This window comes from Gossypium hirsutum, chromosome D05 (assembly GCF_007990345.1).
Source record: "Gossypium hirsutum isolate 1008001.06 chromosome D05, Gossypium_hirsutum_v2.1, whole genome shotgun sequence".
Lineage (NCBI taxonomy): Eukaryota > Viridiplantae > Streptophyta > Magnoliopsida > Malvales > Malvaceae > Gossypium > Gossypium hirsutum.
The window spans coordinates 32,961,167-32,981,693 of NC_053441.1; the positions used below are offsets into that span (position 1 = coordinate 32,961,167).

The following is a 20,527-nucleotide window of genomic DNA, read 5'->3' on the forward strand; positions in this document are numbered from 1 at the left end:
CAAACTAATATTCTCGAAAACAAGATGTCTTTAGTCCAAACTGCCATACTAAGAAATACTTTTTCGAGTATTAAACAATAATCAGTTTCATTATCATTGATCAAACCATATCCGGCACCATAGCATTATTTCAATGAGGTATTAATCTAATAAAAAAAATTGGAGACTCAAAAAGAAAAGGAACATCAAACCTGTTGACTTGAAGTGATATGGATACACAAAGAAGAATCATAATCTTTCTCCAACATAGTGCAGCCTGTTGATTCAAACTGGTGCTGCTTATGGTTTCTGATAGACTCGCCAACATCCGTTTCTACAGTAACTGACATATCAGAGGCAATGCTAAGAGATGCAGCAGTGCACATCGATGACTTGTGTAGTAGACAATCCTCTGCAGGCATATTTTCATCCTTGATGATATTCCATTGATCAATTGTGGTAATTTTATTTTCAGAATTGAAGTGAATGATATTATGGTTTAATGACTTAGAAACTACGGAATTTTCGTTAGAAAGATCTTGCTGCTTAAGGTTGTTATGGAACATATTATTGATAACATATACGTCTTGAAGCAAGTGACTGTTTTCTGACTCTAGGTATAGATTAGGTCGAGACTTCCTGTAGATGGATACTGAGTTTCTTTGTTCTAGACCGTAATTCCCACTAGCATCCTGCTTCCTTTGCCCCATAGTAATATATGAATCACCATGGAAAGCTTTTCGATCAGTCATGATTTTAGAACTTTCAACATATATAGAGTATGCTGGAGATATGGACCTTATTAAATCTCCAACACCACCAATTTTCTGGCCACCTCTACTGCTAATGCCCAATGGACTCTGAAAGTTTGCACAATTACCATGATCCAGCAATGTAAGCATTTCATCACGAGTTCTGCTTCTGCACCTGCCTGTAAGCCCATTCTCCCGAAAATCTTTAGTCATCCTCCATCTTTCAGAGATTTGCTTCCTTGCTTCCAGAGTCATATATGATCCATCTAGGTAGTAACATGAGGGCTTGTTCCAGTTGTTCAATTCAGAATTATTAGGGGAAAAAACCATCATGAATTCTGGCTCTTCCTTAAAACTGTGAACGCCATTGAATCCCAACCTCAGTGGCTCCAAAGAAATGTTACTCATATTATGCCTTGTATTTCTAAAAATTTCCTTTTCAGTTTCACAGGAAAGGATAGACCTATGCCCGGTGTGTTTCACACCATTGCAAACGTTCTTCATCTCCTTAACTTGAGCATGCAAAGTTCCCTTCCCATGACTAACAAACCCTTTGTCTTTCCAATTACTTGAATACGAAGCTTCACTAAAACTAGGAGAAGCAAGCCAATTCTTAGCCTTCTCTACCTTCGTAGGATTCGGAATAACAATTTTCCTAAAGGAAGGACGTCTTTCATTGTTTGATTCACGACGAAATCTAGGAACCATATAAGTACTATATTGGAACCCACCCACATTGTTTGAAAAGTCAAAAAGGGTGGGCACCGAAAGTAGAAAGTAAGATTGGTTGGCAAGTTGGGTTAAAAGTTGGCATGGGATAATTGCAATTTTGGTCCCTAATTGTATAGGGACATTGCAAGTTGATCCTTAAACCTCAACTATAAATAGGCCTAACCATTTCTTACTTTCTTCATCCCACACTTGCCATTCTCTACTTAAGGCAATTGTTCTCTCTCCCTATTTGTAAACTTTCACTTGTATTTTTGGAGTGAAATATATTTGGTAGTGCCCGAGGATGTAGGCAAAATTTGTTGAACCTCGTTAAAATTCTAGTGTTCTTTATTTTTTGTTCTGCATATTTTGCAAGTGTCATTGTAGTGATTTATTGTGCTATTAAATTACGATAGAGGGATATTCTGGCTAGGAAAGATCTGGTATGTAAGCGATCCTCGTGATCCACCTCTCTTTCCTGGGAATTGAACTTAGTGTGATTTTTCAGTACAATAATTTTACTCTTTCACACGCTTCCGCGCAACAATTGGTATCAGAGCCGGGTTTGTACTTGGGGAATACGACCGTTTACGGTACTATTCACGTATATAGCACTATTCACGTATACAGTACTATTCACATATATGGCACTATTCACGTATACGGTACTGTTCACGTATACAGTAGTTGGGATTGAGGAGAAAAATGGCAGCAGCATCGTCATCAGCAAGGACTACTGTGACAAATGCAAAAATTGAAGTAGAGAAATTTGACGGTACCAATAATTTTGGTATGTGGCAATGTGAGATCCTGGATGTCTTATGTCAGCAAGAGCTAGATATAGCCCTTGAAGAAAAACCTGACAAGATGGATGACAAGGAGTGGGCCAAGATCAATAGACAGGCGTGTGGTACAATCCGCCTATGTTTGGCCAAAGAGCAGAAGTACTCTGTCATGAGGGAGACATCAGCGAAGAAGTTATGGGATACACTGGAAGAAAAGTTTCTAACGAAAAGTCTTGAAAATAGGCTTTATATGAAAAAGAAACTTTATCGATTCACGTATGCACCCGGTATGTCGATGAATGACCATGTGAACTCATTCAATAAAATTTTAGCAGACTTGCTAAATTTGGATGAGAAATTTGAAGATGAAGACAATGCATTATTGTTGTTGAATTCCCTTCCTGATGAATATGATCATCTTACCACCACATTGCTTCATGGGAAGGACACGATCACATTTGATGCAGTCTGTAGTGCGTTGTATAGATCTGAGACTCGAAAGAAAGATAAAAGAGATCACAGAGATACAACCGCAGAAGTCTTAACAGTAAGAAGTCGTTCACACAACAGCAAATCTGGTAGAAGGGGAAAGTCCAAAGGGAGACCCGCCAAAGATGAATGTGCCTTTTGCCGTGAAAAGGGGCATTGGAAAAAGAATTGTCCTAAGCTACAAAAGGGCAAGGCTATTTCTAATGCATGTGTAGCGGAGCATGATGAGGAGTCAGACTTTAGCTTGGTTGGCATGGCAATGGCATGTCAAACGGATGAGTGGATTTTGGATTCAGGATGTACTTACCATATGTGTCCTAATAAGGACTGGTTTTCTAGTCTTAAAGAGCTAGAATGTGGAATTGTTCTTATGGGCAATGATAGTGCTTGTAAGACAATGGGAGTGGGTATAGTCCAATTGAAGAATCACGACGGCTCAATCCAAGTCTTGACAGATGTTCGCTACGTACCTAGCCTGAAGAAAAATCTCATCTCATTAGGTGCCCTAGAATCTAAAGGGCTCACAATCACTTTGAGAGATGGATTACTAAAAGTAGTAGCTGGGCAACTGACGGTGATGAAAGGCACAAGAAGAAATAACTTGTATTTTTTAAATGGAATTACAGTTATTGGATCAACATCAACAGTTTCTACAAAAGATGTAGATTCAGAGGCTACCAGATTATGGCATATGCGATTGGGACATGCTGGTGAAAAAGCTTTGCAGACATTGGTGAAGCAAGGCTTATTGAAAGGTGCAAATTCTTGCAAAATGGAATTCTGTGAACATTGTGTTCTGGGCAAGCAGAAGAGGGTAAAATTTGGTCCAGCAATTCACAATACGAAAGGAATTCTGGACTACGTTCACAGTGATGTGTGGGGACCTACCAAAGTAGCTTCTTTGGGAGGTATGCACTATTTTGTTACTTTTGTTGATGATTATTCAAGAAAAGTATGGGTGTATCTAATGAAAAGAAAAAGTGAAGTTTTGGATGCATTTCTGAAATGGAAGAAGATGGTGGAGACTCAGACTGGTCGAAAGGTCAAACGACTTCGATCAGATAATGGTACTGAGTACAAAAACGATCCATTTCTACAAGTATGCCAAGATGAGGGCATTGTGCGACACTTCACTGTTCGGGATACACCACAGCAAAATGGGGTGGCAAAACGAATGAATCGAACTATACTGGAGAAAGTTCGATGTATGTTGTCCAATGCTGGATTGGACAAAGAATTTTGGGCTGAGGCAGTTACATATGTGTGCCATCTAATTAATCGTTTGCCATCAGCTGCAATAAATGGAAAAACTCCTATGGAGATGTGGACTGGTAAATCTGCTACTGATTATGATTCTTTGCATGTATTTGGTTCCACTGCATATTATCATGTAAAAGAATCTAAGTTAGACCCAAGAGCAAAGAAAGCATTATTCTTGGGTATAACTGATGGAGTAAAAGGATATCGTCTCTGGTGTCCTGATACAAGGAAGATTGTTTTCAGTAGAGATGTGACTTTTGATGAATCAACCATGTTGAAGTACAAGGATTCACAAAAGGATGACAAAACCAGTAGTACTTTGCAGCAGGTGGAGCTTGAAAAGGTTAACGATGATCTAGCTAATATTGAAGGGACAAATGATGAAGAGGTTCCTACCCAAGAACCTCTACAGCAACAAGATTCAATTGCATATAGAAGGCCAAGAAGAGAGATTCGTAAGCCTGCTCGCTTTGATGATATAGTGGCCTATGCACTTCCAATTACAGATGATGATGTTCCTTCTACTTACACAGAAGTAATAAGTAACCCTGATGGTGTAAAGTGGAAGCAAGCAATGAATGAAGAAATGCAGTCTCTTCATAAAAATAAGACCTGGGAGTTGGTGACACTACCCAAGGGAAAGAAGGCAATTGGATGCAAATGGGTATATGCAAAGAAGGAAGGATTTCCTGATAAAAATGAAATTCGATACAAGGCTAGATTAGTAGCAAAGGGTTACGCTCAGAAAGAAGGAATAGACTACAATGAAATGTTTTCTCTAGTTGTGAAGCATTCGTCTATTCGGATTTTGCTAGCCTTGGTTGCGCAATATGATCTTGAACTAGTTCAGCTTGATGTGAAGACCGTGTTTTTACACGGTGATTTGGAAGAGGAAATCTATATGACTCAGCCAGATGGATTCAAGGTTGCTGGAAAAGAAAATTGGGTTTGCAAACTGACAAAGTCGCTTTATGGATTGAAGCAATCTCCGAGGCAGTGGTACAAGCGATTTGATCAGTTCATGAAAGGGCAAAGGTACACAAGAAGTAAATTTGATCATTGCGTGTATTTTCAGAAGCTACAAGAAGGAACTTTCATATACTTGCTCTTATATGTTGATGATATGCTAATAGCATCTAAGAGCAAAGTTGAGATTGAAAGATTGAAGACTCAACTCAATCTCGAGTTTGAGATGAAAGATCTAGGAGAAGCTAAAAAGATTCTCGGTATGGAAATATGGAGAGATAGAGCTCATGATAGAGTTAGCTTGTCTCAAAAGCAGTATTTGAAAAAGGTACTACAGCAGTTTGGCATGAACGAGCAGACAAAACCTGTAAGTACCCCGTTGGCTTCTCATTTCAAGCTTTCTGCACAACTATCTCATTCGACGAATACGGAACGAGAATACATGTTGCAAGTTCCGTATTCTAATGCAGTGGGTAGCTTGATGTATGCAATGGTGTGTACAAGACCCAACATTTCACAGGCAGTTAGTATAGTGAGCAGGTATATGCATAATCCTGGAAAAGGACATTGGCAAGCTGTGAAATGGATTCTACGGTATATTCAGAAGACCGTGGATGTTGGATTACTGTTCAAGCAGGATAATACACTTGGTAAAGGTGTTATTGGGTACGTTGATTCTGACTATGCCGATGATTTGGACAAGCGAAGATCAACCACCGGTTATGTGTTTACACTTGCTGGAGGACCAATAAGTTGGAAGTCTACACTACAGTCTACAGTTGCATTGTCAACCACAGAAGCCGAGTACATGGCTGTAACAGAGGCTGTAAAAGAGGCTATTTGGTTACAAGGTATGGCTAAAACCTTGGGGTTGGTTCAGGAGCATATTAACGTGTATTGTGATAGTCAAAGTGCTATTCATTTAGCAAAGAATCAAGTCTATCATGCACGTACAAAACATATCGACGTACGATTCCATTTTGTGCGGGAAATTATTGAAGAGGGGAAAATTTGTCTTCAGAAGATCAAGACTGCAGATAATCCCGCAGATATGATGACCAAGGTGGTAACAGCAACCAAGTTCGAACATTGTTTGAACTTGATTAATATCCTGCAAGTTTAACAGTTGAAGAAGGCACTATCAAGTATTGTTGTCAAAGGCAGAAAGAATTGTGTGAAGATAAGATTATCCTAATCAAATCTTCAAGGTGGAGATTATTGGAACCCACCCACATTGTTTGAAAAGTCAAAAAAGGTGGGCACCGAAAGTAGAAAGTAAGATTGGTTGGCAAGTTGGGTTAAAAGTTGGCATGGGATAATTGCAATTTTGGTCCCTAATTGTATAGGGACATTGTAAGTTGATCCTTAAACCTCAACTATAAATAGGCCTAACCATTTCTTACTTTTTTCATCCCACACTTGCCATTCTCTACTTAAGGCAATTGTTCTCTCTCCCTATTTGTATACTTTCACTTGTATTTTTGGAGTGAAATATATTTGGTAGTGCCCGAAGACGTAGGCAAAATTTGTTGAACCTCGTTAAAATTCTAGTGTTCTTTATTTTTTGTTCTGCATATTTTGCAAGTGTCATTGTAGTGATTTATTGTGCTATTAAATTACGATAAAGGGATATTCTGGCTAGGAAAGATCTGGTATGTAAGCGATCCTCGTGATCCACCTCTCTTTCCTGGGAATTGAACTTAGTGTGATTTTTCAGTACAATAATTTTACTCTTTCACACGCTTCCGCGCAACATACTATCATGACCATATTTCATTCGGGAATCTTTTATGCGACGGTTAGCAAGTTTTTGGAGCAATTTAGGATCTTCTTGATGAGTTGTACCGCGAACCTTCCTGTATATGTCATTTTTTTCACATCCAAAAGCATATGCTGACTCTAGCAATCTTATATTCTCAGCTTGCAGGTTAGAAGTGCTGCCTTCTTGATTGTAGACATGCTTGGTCGTTGGATAATTTGGTTTCTGAAAATGATTTTCAAAGCAATCCTTTCTAGAACCTGCAAACCGTAACCCAGGTAGTCCAGAATGAACTTCTTTCGAAGGTTGAAGCTTGATACCGACTGTCATAAATCCTGCACCTGCAAAGCTTTCATTTAAAGATGGACCACTTTCCCTGATGAACTCCTGCTCTTCAATGCTGAACTGAAAGGAACGGTGTTCATCACCTGTTTTTTTCTCCCAAACACCAATAGAAGCAACTTTACGTCGATAATTCTCGGAAAGCACTCTTTGCTGCTTCGGCTTCTTGACAAGTTCCTGAGGCCGGAGTTCATCAAGACCCATTAATCTTGCAATGACACTCGGTGTAGGTTTAGATTCCACATTCTTTGACTTCTTCATCTAGTCAAAACCGATACTCTTATAATTCAAAGCATTCTACAGAAATGCGAAAATGCATGAATGAGGATCAACCAGAATTGCAAACACTGCCATCCATTGCTCATCAAGAGGAAGACAGATGTTGATTCGGATTTACTTACTGTATATTCCCAAATACTCAATTTCGGGACCTCCCTTTGCTTCCTGGAAATGTCATATTAGTTTTCAATAAACAAACTACGATTAACTAAGATTTATATGGGAAAATAAACCAGGATTAATAGCTTTCTTCACACACAAACACTTATCAAAATTCAAAACTAAAGTGAATGTGCAGCCCAAACCAATAGCAACTAGAAACGGAAACAAGAACAATACAAGAAATTTTCTAGGGAAAAAAAAACTTACTCTATTAAAGGAAAACAAACATCATCTTGAATCAAAGAGAAATAAACTTAATGCATTGCTTCCTCGATATTCCATATTAATATTAGATATACAAACTATGATCTAAAAGGGGAAAGAAACTAGGATTAGCAGCTTTCCATATGTGTATATACATACGCATATGCATATACACACATATATATAACACTAAATAGGATGTTCAGCCTTTGTCAATCAAAACTAAAACTGAAAATAGAGGATTACTAGGAATTTTCCTGTAAAGAAAACCTTGCCCTAGAAAGGAGAACAAACATCATCATAAAAAAATCTCAAGAAATTAATAAGAAAAGTTCAAAATTTAAAGCAGAAAAGAGTTTTCACTTAAAAGTAGTCATATGAACATCTGATAAAAGGCAAAAATAAAGTTTCTAGAAGACTCATAAATATGCATATAAAGCAAAGGCTAATGGCAAAAAAAAAAAAATGAAAGAAACAAAATCATTAAAAGCAAAGAAGCAAAAGAATCCAACTTTGACAATAGCGGAAACAAATATTAAGAGCTTAAACAAATGAACAAAAACCCAGAAAAAAATAAAAAGGAAGAAAATAAGGATATGACCTTTTTTTTCCCCAAGTTTTATGAAAGAAAGTGGGTGCTGAGTATTGAGTTTAGAGATGCCCAACAAAGTTTCAATCTAAACTGTATTTGTATTACTTCAGATGTTTCTTATTTATCAATTTCTAGAGTGTTTTACATACAAATCAAGAAAGAAAGGTGAAATAGAGAAGCAGACATGTCGAGCAAGCTGGATGGTCAAACTTTGAAGAAAACCAAAATTTAAACGCCAAAGCAATTATTAAAATAGTAATAATGTTTCATTAATGAAAACGAACTAAGATTCTGGGAAATGGGTTTTCTTTAGATTGAATCGAAAATCCAAAGATATCAAGATACCGAATTTAAGGTTTAGAATGAATAAAAAATATTCCGGAGATAATAATAAGGTTTAAATCATAATTAAGTTATTTCATTTTGATTAAAATAAAATAAAAATCTTATTCGAATTACACATAGGTATTTTTGAATAAAATCAAATGAAAATAATAATTTAAATACCAAAAACGAGGAAATAATAATAATAAATTAAATCCAATAATAAGTAAGAAGAAAAACAAATTAATTTAAATTTTGTAGGGACGTGTTTTTGCCATATCTCTTCGTTTGAAACTACGCGCAAATTCAAATTCTGTGGCGCCAAAATGAAATAGCAATATTTATTATAATTTATACTACCAGCTGTATTATTTTTATTTTTTAACTCAAAATGTAATTAGACATCAAACTCAAATATTTTAAATTTTTAAATTTTTAAAAAATAATAAATATTATTTCAAGAGTATTTTTTTATTTTTATATAATATCTTTAAATAAAATAACTTAAACCATACTTTAAAAATTAACCTCTAAAAAATATACTCTCATGCGGATTTTTTAAAATATTATAAAAGATAAATACTTCATGAATATTTTGTAAATAAATCTTTTTTGAGAAAATCTTTTATATAATATATTCTATTAATATTATGTCTTGAGTTTTTTAACTTTACAAGTAATGTTTAGTACATGATACTTGTTTGTTTTAATTTTTTAATATTCCTTCAAAACACATGGCAACATTTCACTTAGAGGTGTTCATGCGCCCGGTCATGTTCGGGCTGGGATTAAATATGATATTAACATACTTTATGCTTATTCAAGTCAGAATCTACCCGAAATATGGACTTAAAATTTTGCTTGAACCCGTCCATATTTACAAATGAGCAATCCAAGCCCATTTTAGTCCTGACCATATTATTTTTAATTTTTTTAAATATTTATATTATATTATTTTAATATTTAATAATTTTAAACATTTTTATTTATTGAATTTTTTATACGGTGATCTTAACATTTTTTCAGAGTAATATTATATATTTAATATAAGTTTATTTTTAATGTGTTCTAAATTAAATAATATATAAAATAACATAATATAAAGTATTATAAACTTAAAAACGAGTCGGGCCGAACTTAAGCCTTGAATGTTTAAGTCGACCCCGAGCCATATTTTAAATGAGTCTAAATTTTTTGCCCAAACCCATTTTTCGAGCCTAATATTTTTGTCCAAACCCTTCCAAACTTCGAGCAGGCCTGGCCGAGTAACCCAACCTATGAACAGGTCTAATTTCACCCTTATGAAAGTTTTTACTCTGTTGGTAGTGCACCAAACAATTCCCTTTCTTATAAATATATGTGTTTAATTGATATATTTACTGTCATAATTTTTTTTATTGAATTTGGGTTAAATATGTCATTTACAATATAAAAAAGGTTAAAATATGTTCTAAGTCCTACTTTTCGTATATTTAGAATTTAGTTTTTTATTTTTATTTCAAGTGTTTAGTCCATTTATTTTTCAGATTTAAAAATATAAGTTTAATTGTTAATAGCATTAAAGTTCTTCTATTAAATTAATGTTCATTACAACATTATTTTTTGTTATATATGACTACCAAGTGATTGTTTTCTTTAAAATGTTATGTCAATAAAATTAATAGAATAATTTTGACAGAGTTAACAATTTGACCTAAGATTTAAAATTTTGAAAATATGAAAAATAAAAGGACTAAATTTTAAGAAATTAAAGTTGAGGGATTAAAATCTAAATGTACAAAAAGAACAAGGACTTGAAGCATATTTCACCCTTAAAAAACCTATCCTCTAAAGCGTCGTCCACAATAAAATGCAAATCACATAAAAGTTTTCAATGAAGAAGTGATAAGTAAAGCCTTATTTGATAACCCATTGGTGATTTAATTTTTTAAATCAAGTTATAAAAGAAAATAATGAGTTATTTATGAAATATTTTTAATTCCTTTTATTTCTTTTAATATTATCCTTTAAAATTTTACTTTAAAATTCTAAAAATTACATTTACCGGACAATCTAGTCATATTCTACATTTAATTTTAAGGAATTTTATAAATTAAATTCAATACTTAATTTCTCAATATATCAAACTGTAGAAAAAAATTCAATTATTTTTATTTTATTTCTTTTAAAAATTACATTTATCAAACAATTTAATTATATTTTATAACTTAAATAAGTAATGGGATACTGCCAAGATTTACCTTTGTATACTTTAACAAAATTATGGATGTGGTACATATACTTTCAATTGATTCCTTTTCTAATCTATCACTTGGGTACTTCAACCCAAGGATGATAAAAGTTTGACACATGAACCAAAACATGGCAGCCATGTCAAAATAAAGGACTTAGAGTCAATTTTAAAGTTAAAAAACCCTCAACGCAGTTTGATTCTCTCTCAATCATCCTTCAACAACATTATCCTTTTCGAGTCATTTGAAATAAAACTTTACTTTTATCGTCCAACCAAATCTAGAATGAAGCATTTGCAAACTCAAAGTAAACTCAGCACATCTCCATCTCTAACCACTCTAAATTAGTCAGGTGGCATAAGAGATTGATGTACGTGTTATCTCTTTATTTATTTAATGCCATGTCATTAACGGTGTTAAAGGAAAGTATCATTATCAAAATAAACTAATTAAAAGTATAGATAAATCCTGTCATTGTTTCTATTTTAATTCCCACCTAAATTATTATTTTCATTTTATCCATGTTACTTAATGATTACCACTAAAAAATAACCATCCACTTACCCTCTTTTTTATTTGTAAAACCATAATTTATTTTTCTTAATTTATTGTGTATATATATACTATTAGTCGAGTGTTTGGTTAAGTTGATGTCATGAGTTAATTCACATAAACTTGGTTAGAGAAAATACTAAAAAACTAAAATTTAAAACAACTAAAAAATATTCCATTTTGTTACAACCACGATATGGGTGAAGGAAAATATTTTATGACAATAAACTTGTATGTCAATACTATTGTACATTTTTTTTTATCTTTGGATTTGTAATTTTTTTTTATAAATGATATAAAAGTATGAAAAGACAAAAATGTCATTATAATAATATTAATTATAATTTTATAACTAAATTAATGGCTCGAATAAGGGTGACACCAACTCAATAAAATATTTAAATAAGATTAAGTATAGATATAAAATATTAGGGATGTTTTTGTCTTTTTATATTTATATAAGTTTAATTCGTTAATAATACTATATTACATAAATTTTAGAACATAATTACATTCATAATATTTTTATTTAATATTGCCAAATTTAGCATTAAGTAATTCCCCCCTGAATAAACCCAAATCCATTTGAGAGCTCTAATAAAGGAGCATAAAATTAGTAAAGATCCGCATTTACCAATATTTACCTTTACTTATTTTACTCTCAGTTGATTCTTTTTTACTGAAAATACAGAAACTCGAACTCTAGACTTGTTAGATGCCAAGGTTCAGTACATGAACTAACTAAACTAAACTAAACCTCGAGTTCCAACCATACATAGGCCATAGAATTTGTAGGTAGAAACATTCTAACATACTAGCCCAACCGGACAAACCATAGGTTAATGGCTACCTACAGAGCATGTGCCTGTGCATGTTCAGGTTTGTGACTGAATTCATAATCCAAATGAACAAACGCTCGCTCAATGTCGGGCAGTAACTCCAGTTTCTCTTGCAAGGATTCTCCAATGTCATGAGCTTCTTGTAATGCCATGTTTGCCGGAAGTACAATATCAACTTCAACAAAGTAGTGAGACCCGAAGGTGTAAGCTCGGACCGTATCGATGTTTTTTATGGCCTTATGGTGGTTCCAACACAGATAGGTCAGTTTCTGAAGATATTCTGGAGCTGCTGATCTTCCAACCAGTGAGTTCACGTTCTCTAATACTGTCATCGACCATGTCCGTATTGTGTACAAAGCCAGCTGCAATATCCAGCCTTATGAGCACAGGCTAATGTTTTTAAGCTAAACATGATATTCAAATTTGATATTTCGGAAAATAGATGAAGCATTGATTCTTTTATAGTATCTATAAGAAGATTATGACAATCTTACCAGCTATAGTCATTTGATTTAACAAGCTCGCTCCTATGTTACTTGAACTCAAGTACAGGTATGTTCAATGTTTTACAAGTCTTCTATGTATTTGAAAGGTCTTGAAGGCTCATATCCGGATACCTGTGTCTAGATATACACTGGACACGGGTACTTCAAGAGAAAATAGTGAAGACATTTAATCACAGGAGGACAGTTCAAGATCTATAAAAACCATTGTGTTCAACTAATCTTATAAATGATTTGCCTAGGTCTTTAGGGCTTGATCTGTACAGTATTTGCAATTCTTTCATAGAATCAAACCGATGATACCATAATGACTGTTAGTGGCAACAAGAAGAACCTTCTTTCCTTTACTGTTCATGCCAAAAGCGAAACAAAAAGACCATGGAAATGAGACAAGGTTTTCACTTACAATGATAGCTCCAACAGGGTCCATCCAATCGTCGATGTAATTAGCAAGTAGCACAGCAACAAGGCCAATGATGTTTGTGATAACATCAAAGAAGTGATCCTGAGCATAAGCTTTAACGATTTCGTTTGTAAATGTGCGGCAATAGAACATGAGGAGAAGCTTTGTCAGAGTCACTCCAAGCATAATGCCAACAACCCACCTCTCTTGCTCATTTGTCAGGTTGAATTCATCCTCCTAGGCAAAACAAAGAAATATTTTCTTGTCATTCCATCTTTATAAGCAGTCATCAGTGAATATAATAAAAGATTTATCAAATGGAGAAGAGAACTGTAATGCATAATCAAACATGACTCACATTTGATACCATTGTTCGAACAGACTCCAAGATTATCTGCAGTCCAAGAGTTGCCATGACAGAGGCAAAAACAAGGATACCCTGCAACAAAATTACCAGTATAATACAGTGAGAGAATAATCTTTCAGTTCGAACACTCATACTCGAGTCTGAGCAGCATAGCTAACAATGGTCGGGAAATTGATTATGACAAGAAGGTACAGCAAGAATACTGACCAGTGGCTGCATTCGTTTCTTTCCAATTGGGTACTGATATGGGTTTGGTGTTGACATGGAGAATGCAGTAAACCAGAGGATGAAGCCAGACAAGAGATCAAGAAGAGAGTCCAATGTGGACGCAATTATAGCTAATGAGCCACTTCTCATGGAAGTGTAAACTTTAGCGGCAAAAAGAACCATGTTTGCAATATTCGAAATTCTAATAGCTAATGTCTCGCTTCTAGCCAACCTTTCCCGCTCTTCCTGCCAACCGTAGCAACAAAATTCAGTTTAATTCTAATTCAAGTAAGCTAATCTTCTTACCTAGAGAAAACAGAAGATATTGCAGTAAACCTTTGACATGCCAGGAATAAATCCACGCTCGGCTAAGGCATCCATTTCACTAAAACCCTCTAGCATTTCTACCTGCTGCTGGTAGTATTCAGCCACATTATCTTCCGGACCTGAAACCGTTGAAGAAAACAATTAAGATGCATTCTTGTAACTTGTCTTGTTCATTTGCAATCATTCACCCATCATTCCACAGATGCCAAGACTACAGACTAAGCTATACGTAAATTCTAAAACTTCAACCATAGAACATGTTAGTTCATTTATTGTTTTTTGCTTTCCACTTTCAAAAAGCAAAAGAAACTTGATATAAACATGACATGCATGTTTAAACCTAAAGAGCGAAAATCTCTATTCTTTCCAAAAGAGCTCTAAAAAACGAAGTCCTACATATTTCATAACTTCAATATACACACGTCAGAGTAAAGTGAGAAGCAAGTCATTTATATAAACATTCACATGTAGAAAGGCAGTAAGCTATGTTACTCGAACTTGGATGTGAGTTTTGGATACGGATATGTATTCGACACCAGCATGGTTAGTATTTCTTAGTTTTTACATGCATTTGAAGGATATTTGGAAATCATATCCGGGTACTTCAAGAAAATGAAAATTTAAACTAAAGCAAACTTCCAACACAAAAAACAACATAAATAAACAAGAAATCACATAACATAAAGCAAATCCAATTGTTAATCCTAGCTTGATAAAAAGAAAAGCTAGCAAACTTTTTAACCATAATTTTCTAGCAAAAGAAAGCACAATCCATGATGAAAACAACATCTAAAACAAGGATTCACCTACCTCCTTGTCCCTAGAAAAACACCCAGGCGATCAAGCTCTGATCACTCTTTAGCTTCGAAATATCAAGATAATGCTCAAATTTAAAGACCAAAAAACAGCACAATCTCTCCTCTCTTAAATCTATTAGAGTTTTGATGCTGAAAAACACTAAAGAATAACTCAAACTCATAGTAGCCATAAACAGAGAATAATATATATATATCACCAATTGAGTAAATTCATAACCAAACATATTAAAAGAATCGAATATTGCTAATTAAAGTCCAACCATGATACAGAAATTAAAACACAGCCACGAAAAATATAAATGTAACTTTTACGTACAGTGCCAAGCTGTTCAGTCAACAAACAAAAAAAGAAACTTAAAATAAATATCCTAAACAAGCACGAAAAAAGAATAGAGTATTGCTAATCGGAACTAGAAAAAAAACAAAATCCAAGATACCCAACAACAAAGATGATGAAACATGATTAATATTTTTTCTGGGAAAAAAAGAAGGAAATTTGAATAAGAAAATCAAGCACTGGAATGACCTAAAACCCCAAGGCAATCATGGAGGCTACGAGGAGGCTTTTTGTCTTTGTGTTCGGGAGATAACTGGAAGCCATCGAAGTTCAACCGCCATGATCGATCAACATTGCTCTGATGTGGCAACAATGAAAGCTCTTCGTCGGTTTCTCGCGCCACCATCTCCACCATTTCCCCGCGCACCATTCCAAACAGGAAAATTGTTTAGATCTGTTAAGTGTGATTTCCTTTTTCTTTCTCCAATTTAGCAGCGGCAAAGGTTGGAAATTTGAAGGAAAAGCGAGGGTATTTCGGGAATAAAAAAATCCCCTGGCATTTAGCGTCCAGGAATGTTGGATGGGAAAGCGAAGGGAAGATATGTAAAGGGCTACGTTTCAACTTGGATAAACTATAAACTACCTGGTTGGTAAACCTAAGAATAAATTATACTCTCACTTTTTTTTTTCCAATTAATTTTGAAATAAAAACTAAATGTTGTTACAAGATTTCAATAAGGAGAAAGTGGTGGGGGAAGTGTCGATTCGTCCATGTAAGGTGAAGAGCCGGAGCTAAGGAGGAGAAATAATAGAGAATTCCAAGCCCCAAATATGAGATATGGTGGCTAGATAGATTGATGAGTGGAAGATAGGAAGAATCCCCACCAACCTCTTTGTCTTTATCTGTCTCAATAAGTGTATATACACGGACCAAATCACACCGTTAAAATTAATTTATAATTTTTAAAATTATTGAGGGAAAATTCAAATGACCTAGATTGAAAACTTTTATTTTAGGGGATCCAGGACCTATCAACCCTCTTAAACACGTGATTTCCAAAATATCTATCTATAACCATTGCCCCTCTATTGGTCGAAGCAAGGGTTATCAACTTAGCTTGCTTGAAATAAATAGTAGTGATAAAGTTTCGTTTAGTAAAATTTGTTTGTATTTTTTATTACAAAACTTGTGATAAAGTTTCGATTTTTTGGCAGTGACGATAATATGACATCCTAAGATAATTAAGCGATTAATGATTTTGAACTTTTCACGTGTCATATATGTTCAGCGGAGGTGCGATGTTATATGAGGCTCATTAAGCTCAGCTTGGCCCTTGGTAAAAAGTGGACGGTATGCTAGCTTTAGTCAGGTTCTCCAAATACATATGATTCTCTGAACGACACATGTTAATGTACATGGTGTAGGTATAACAATATTATATATTATATTTTTTTAGTGTAATATTGTATATTTTATTTAACATAAAATAATATAATAGCTAAATTTATATACTTGTATAGTAATAACTGAAATATTATTAAAATACATAAACAATTATTAATACACTCGTACACTTCTTATTGTTAAAACACACACACACACTCTCTCTCCCTTATTTCATTGTTATTTTCATCTCAGTGCTAATATTATGTTTGCATCCCAACATCACAGATCCTAATCCCAGAACTCGAATAACAATCTCACTGGTCATGATTATGAAATAACATATTTCCTCATTTTAGGAACCACTACAAATGCAATGGCGAGATAGGTGATATAAACTATGGTATAAACACAAGTGAAGAGAATTTGGCTAGTTTGATTGTCGGGCGATATGATAACCAATGCGGAATCCAAGAGACAAAACAACAATGTGGACAATGATAAAGTGAGAACAAAGGAGAAGAAACCGCTGACGAGGGTGGGAATAACCAAACATGTTAGAAGAAAAGATGTTGAGAAGGCCAGAATATTTGGAATGAAGAACCAAAGAAAAGGTCCATTCTTAAGAACCGACGATCCCACCGTGGAGGTATTGGGTTTGAAGTCGATGTTTTCCACCACATGATAACTATGATTACTGCTAGTAGTACCGTTGATGGAACCAATGTAAATCTGCAAGTTGGAAAACTTATTGCTGTTGTCCTTTCCGGGCACATCTGCCGGCAAAACGCCACCAGGGGGGCTTAGTGAGGCTTGATAACTGGTGGTAAGGATCAGAACTGTAACGACGAGCATTGCATTCCCATTATCGGGTGACATAGTTTTGATTTCGTATCCCCATTGAGTAATCACCGCCATGATATAAAACGGCGTTCTGCGAAGAATCGCAACGAGATCCCAGAATTTTGTGTGGCGTAAAATGGACACGCACTTCTTGATGTCGTCATTGCCTTTTTTATCCGAGGACTCTAAGATTTGAAGAGCCGTCTGACGTTTCGAATTTTTAGCTTCCGTGTTGATCCTAAGGTCACTTGATAGCATTTTCACAATCTGCATTAAAATAACATACATATATACATATATTATTAATAAGAGTGTCCAACATGAAACCAATTGACAATTAAGTGAAAGACCCATTTTAAACCTAAAAATTATAACATACAACAAATAATAAAAATCTATGGGTTGAAACTAATTAATAATAACAAATAAAATATATATGATATTAAAATGGAAAATTAGATTAAATTGTACAAAATAAAATTTAAACACATAAATATATCATATTAAGAATACTAAATGAGTACAATTATTTATCATGATGTTGTCATCAATCTTGAGTTGATGTCAAATTAGCTTGTGATACTAACTCAATCAACAATATTATTAATATATATACAACTGATGAAAGTACTATACCTTGTGTAATTGAAAACAAAAATGTATGGAAAACAATAAAATAGAGTATTGATTGAGTAATAAATTTAAGATTTTACTAATCTAGTTGGTACGGATTCAAATTCTATTATATACATATCATTTTAATAATTTTCCTAATTGAGTTAGCATTCGATTAACTTGTGATACTTTTAATAATTTCTTAATCGAGTTGCTACTTGGTTAATATATAGATATTATTTAAGTACAATCATCCGAATAGGACCTACTTATCATTGGACAAGCCTAGTTTCAAAATTTATAATAAAATGAAATTGGTCAAAATTTAAATTTCGGATTAAAATGAGAAGAAATAGGGTGAACCTGGGGCTGCGGCTGGTACTGCGCCAAAACATGCAACACAGTTTCCTGGTCCCTGTTACCCACGTCAAGGAGTTTATGCTTCTGCAACATGCTAAATTTAGCAGTTGTCCTCAGCCACTTGAGAAGACATGTAAGTGCCTGGTTATTGTATCTAGCCGCGACATGTAAAGCAGTTTCACCTTGACTCGTCAAATCATTGATGATACAAGGATGGTAGTCATCGAAAAACTTATTCAAATTATCGTTATCCTTTTCGTACATGACTAGATAATGCAATGGCGTGTAACCCATCTTCCCTTTGACTCCGAGGAGACTTTTGTCAAGTCTCAGCAACGAAACCGCCAACTGTGTATGCCCACATTTCAACGCAACATGCACGGGGCTCAAGCCTTCTTTGTTCAGTTTTTTAGCCAAGGATGGCTTTAAGTACATCATTTCCATTGCGAAATCGATGTATCCTTTGGATGAAGCCATGTGCAATGGAGTGTTGACCACATCCATTTTATCCATCCGATGCAACACGTTTCCGTCCTCCTCGATAAGTTGATACAACATACCAATTTCTCCGCGTTCAGCTGCAACCATCAGCTTGTCTTTCGTATTGGGAGACTGCATTGTTATGGCGACGCTATTTGATTCCGCTGCCACTGATGAACAGAATGAGTTTGAAGTGAGAAAGAAAGGGTAAGCTTGTTTCCTTTATATAACAATTTGCCATTGAATTCAAATGGTTGATGCATACAAATATATGTACGTGAATCACGTTCAAGGTGCTTATCTTCATTCTTAGTTAACACCCTCCACAATTTGGCCTTTTAACTCACTCTTTAACACTTTCACTTTTTAAGTGTAAAATGTGAGAGTTTCTCCCCTTATTTATTTTTCCGTTTTTTGAAAAAATATATTAATTTATTTGAAAATTAATGATATTACTTAGTAATAAAAAAGGGGTAAACTACACTATTAGTCACTCAATTATGAGTATGTTTTTGTTTTGGTCACTTAGCTTAAAAAAGTTAAAATTTGATCATTAATATTTTTATTTTTTTTTCTTTATCACTGGACCGTTAAGTGACTATGGTACTTTTTTCATTGGTATAATAGCAATTTTAGTCCTTGAATTTTATACTTTCTATTCTGTATAGAAATGATAAAAAAATAAAATTCTTTTTTAAAAAAGTGAGAGAAAATGAGTTAATGTTATTTTTAAACCCTCCAAATTTTCTCTATGTATTATCTATATACAAATATTCAATACTCATTCTTTAAAAAAATCATAGAAAAATTAAAAAATTCTAAAATATTACAAAAATGTGCTGAAGTGTAAATTTACCATCATACTATAGGTGAATATTGGAATATGCAAAAAATATATATATAATTTTAGAATGAAAAAAAGAGAAAAAGTTGTTTTTAGAATCATTTGGTCCTGATGGAACAATATTTTATTGCATCACTTTTTAAGCAAAGTATTTTATAAAAATTAAAATATAAATTGTTCCTCATAAAATCAACATATTATTTCACTCCATCAATTTAATCCTTATACCATAAACTTTTATATAATTTTAAAAATTCTGTATGCAATTTTATCTTAATAACATCATTTTATGTCTTGTTTAAAAAAAAACTTTATTTGTGATATATGTAACACTTCCTCAAAATGAGCAAAAGAAATTTCCTACATTCGCCTAATGAGTATAAACATCACAGAACAAAGTTTTTATTACACCACTTTTGAGCAAAGAATGATTCTTAGAATTTTATGAAAAATATGTCGAACATCATTTCCATGGAAATTCCTTTTTTTTCTTTTTCTCATTACCCAAACCTTAAGAAAAGAATTAAATAATTTAGTCGTGTTGCACGCATGATTGCCTTTTATAATAAAATATATCATGAAATGATTTAATTCTATGATAATATTTTATATTCAAAATTAAAAAAAATACAAAAAAGTTCATTAAAAAAAAACAAGTAAGAAGCATACGAGCTACCATGTTTAAAAATTTAATATTCTAATCACTATTTTTTATTTGAAAAAGTAATTTGACTCTTTTTAAAAGGTTGATTGTCAAATTAAATTTTTTTTAAATGAATGAAGATTAAATTCAGCTAAAATTAAAATATAAATATTAAAAGCTAAATTATCGATATGTTTTAATTTTTGGTTGAATTAGTTCAACAATAAATT

General features: G+C 33.7%; 2 protein-coding genes across 3 annotated transcripts; both read right to left on the reverse strand.

The window, feature by feature from the left end:
• Positions 1-12,016: 12,016 nt before the first annotated feature.
• On the reverse strand, positions 12,017-16,015 carry LOC107904106 (metal tolerance protein 11). 2 transcript variants are annotated; one of them, XM_041094744.1, is made up of 6 exons: positions 15,378-16,015; positions 14,043-14,152; positions 13,707-13,952; positions 13,491-13,571; positions 13,136-13,369; positions 12,017-12,588 (listed from the first exon to the last, which is right to left on the reverse strand). In XM_041094744.1, the coding sequence occupies exons 1-6, from the start codon at positions 15,556-15,558 to the stop codon at positions 12,238-12,240; spliced, it is 1,203 nt and encodes a 400-aa protein (XP_040950678.1). In that variant the 5' UTR covers positions 15,559-16,015; the 3' UTR covers positions 12,017-12,237. The 2 variants fall into 2 exon arrangements, with proteins under 2 accessions (XP_040950678.1, XP_040950679.1); XM_041094745.1 differs by lacking the exon at positions 15,378-16,015 and adding an exon at positions 14,844-15,023.
• A 637-nt stretch (positions 16,016-16,652) lies between these two features.
• LOC107904105 (ankyrin repeat-containing protein BDA1) lies at positions 16,653-19,049 on the reverse strand. The gene is made up of 2 exons (XM_016830372.2): positions 18,334-19,049; positions 16,653-17,622 (listed from the first exon to the last, which is right to left on the reverse strand). Exons 1-2 carry the CDS (start codon positions 18,946-18,948, stop codon positions 16,843-16,845), a joined length of 1,395 nt encoding a protein of 464 aa, XP_016685861.2. The 5' UTR covers positions 18,949-19,049; the 3' UTR covers positions 16,653-16,842.
• Positions 19,050-20,527: the final 1,478 nt, after the last annotated feature.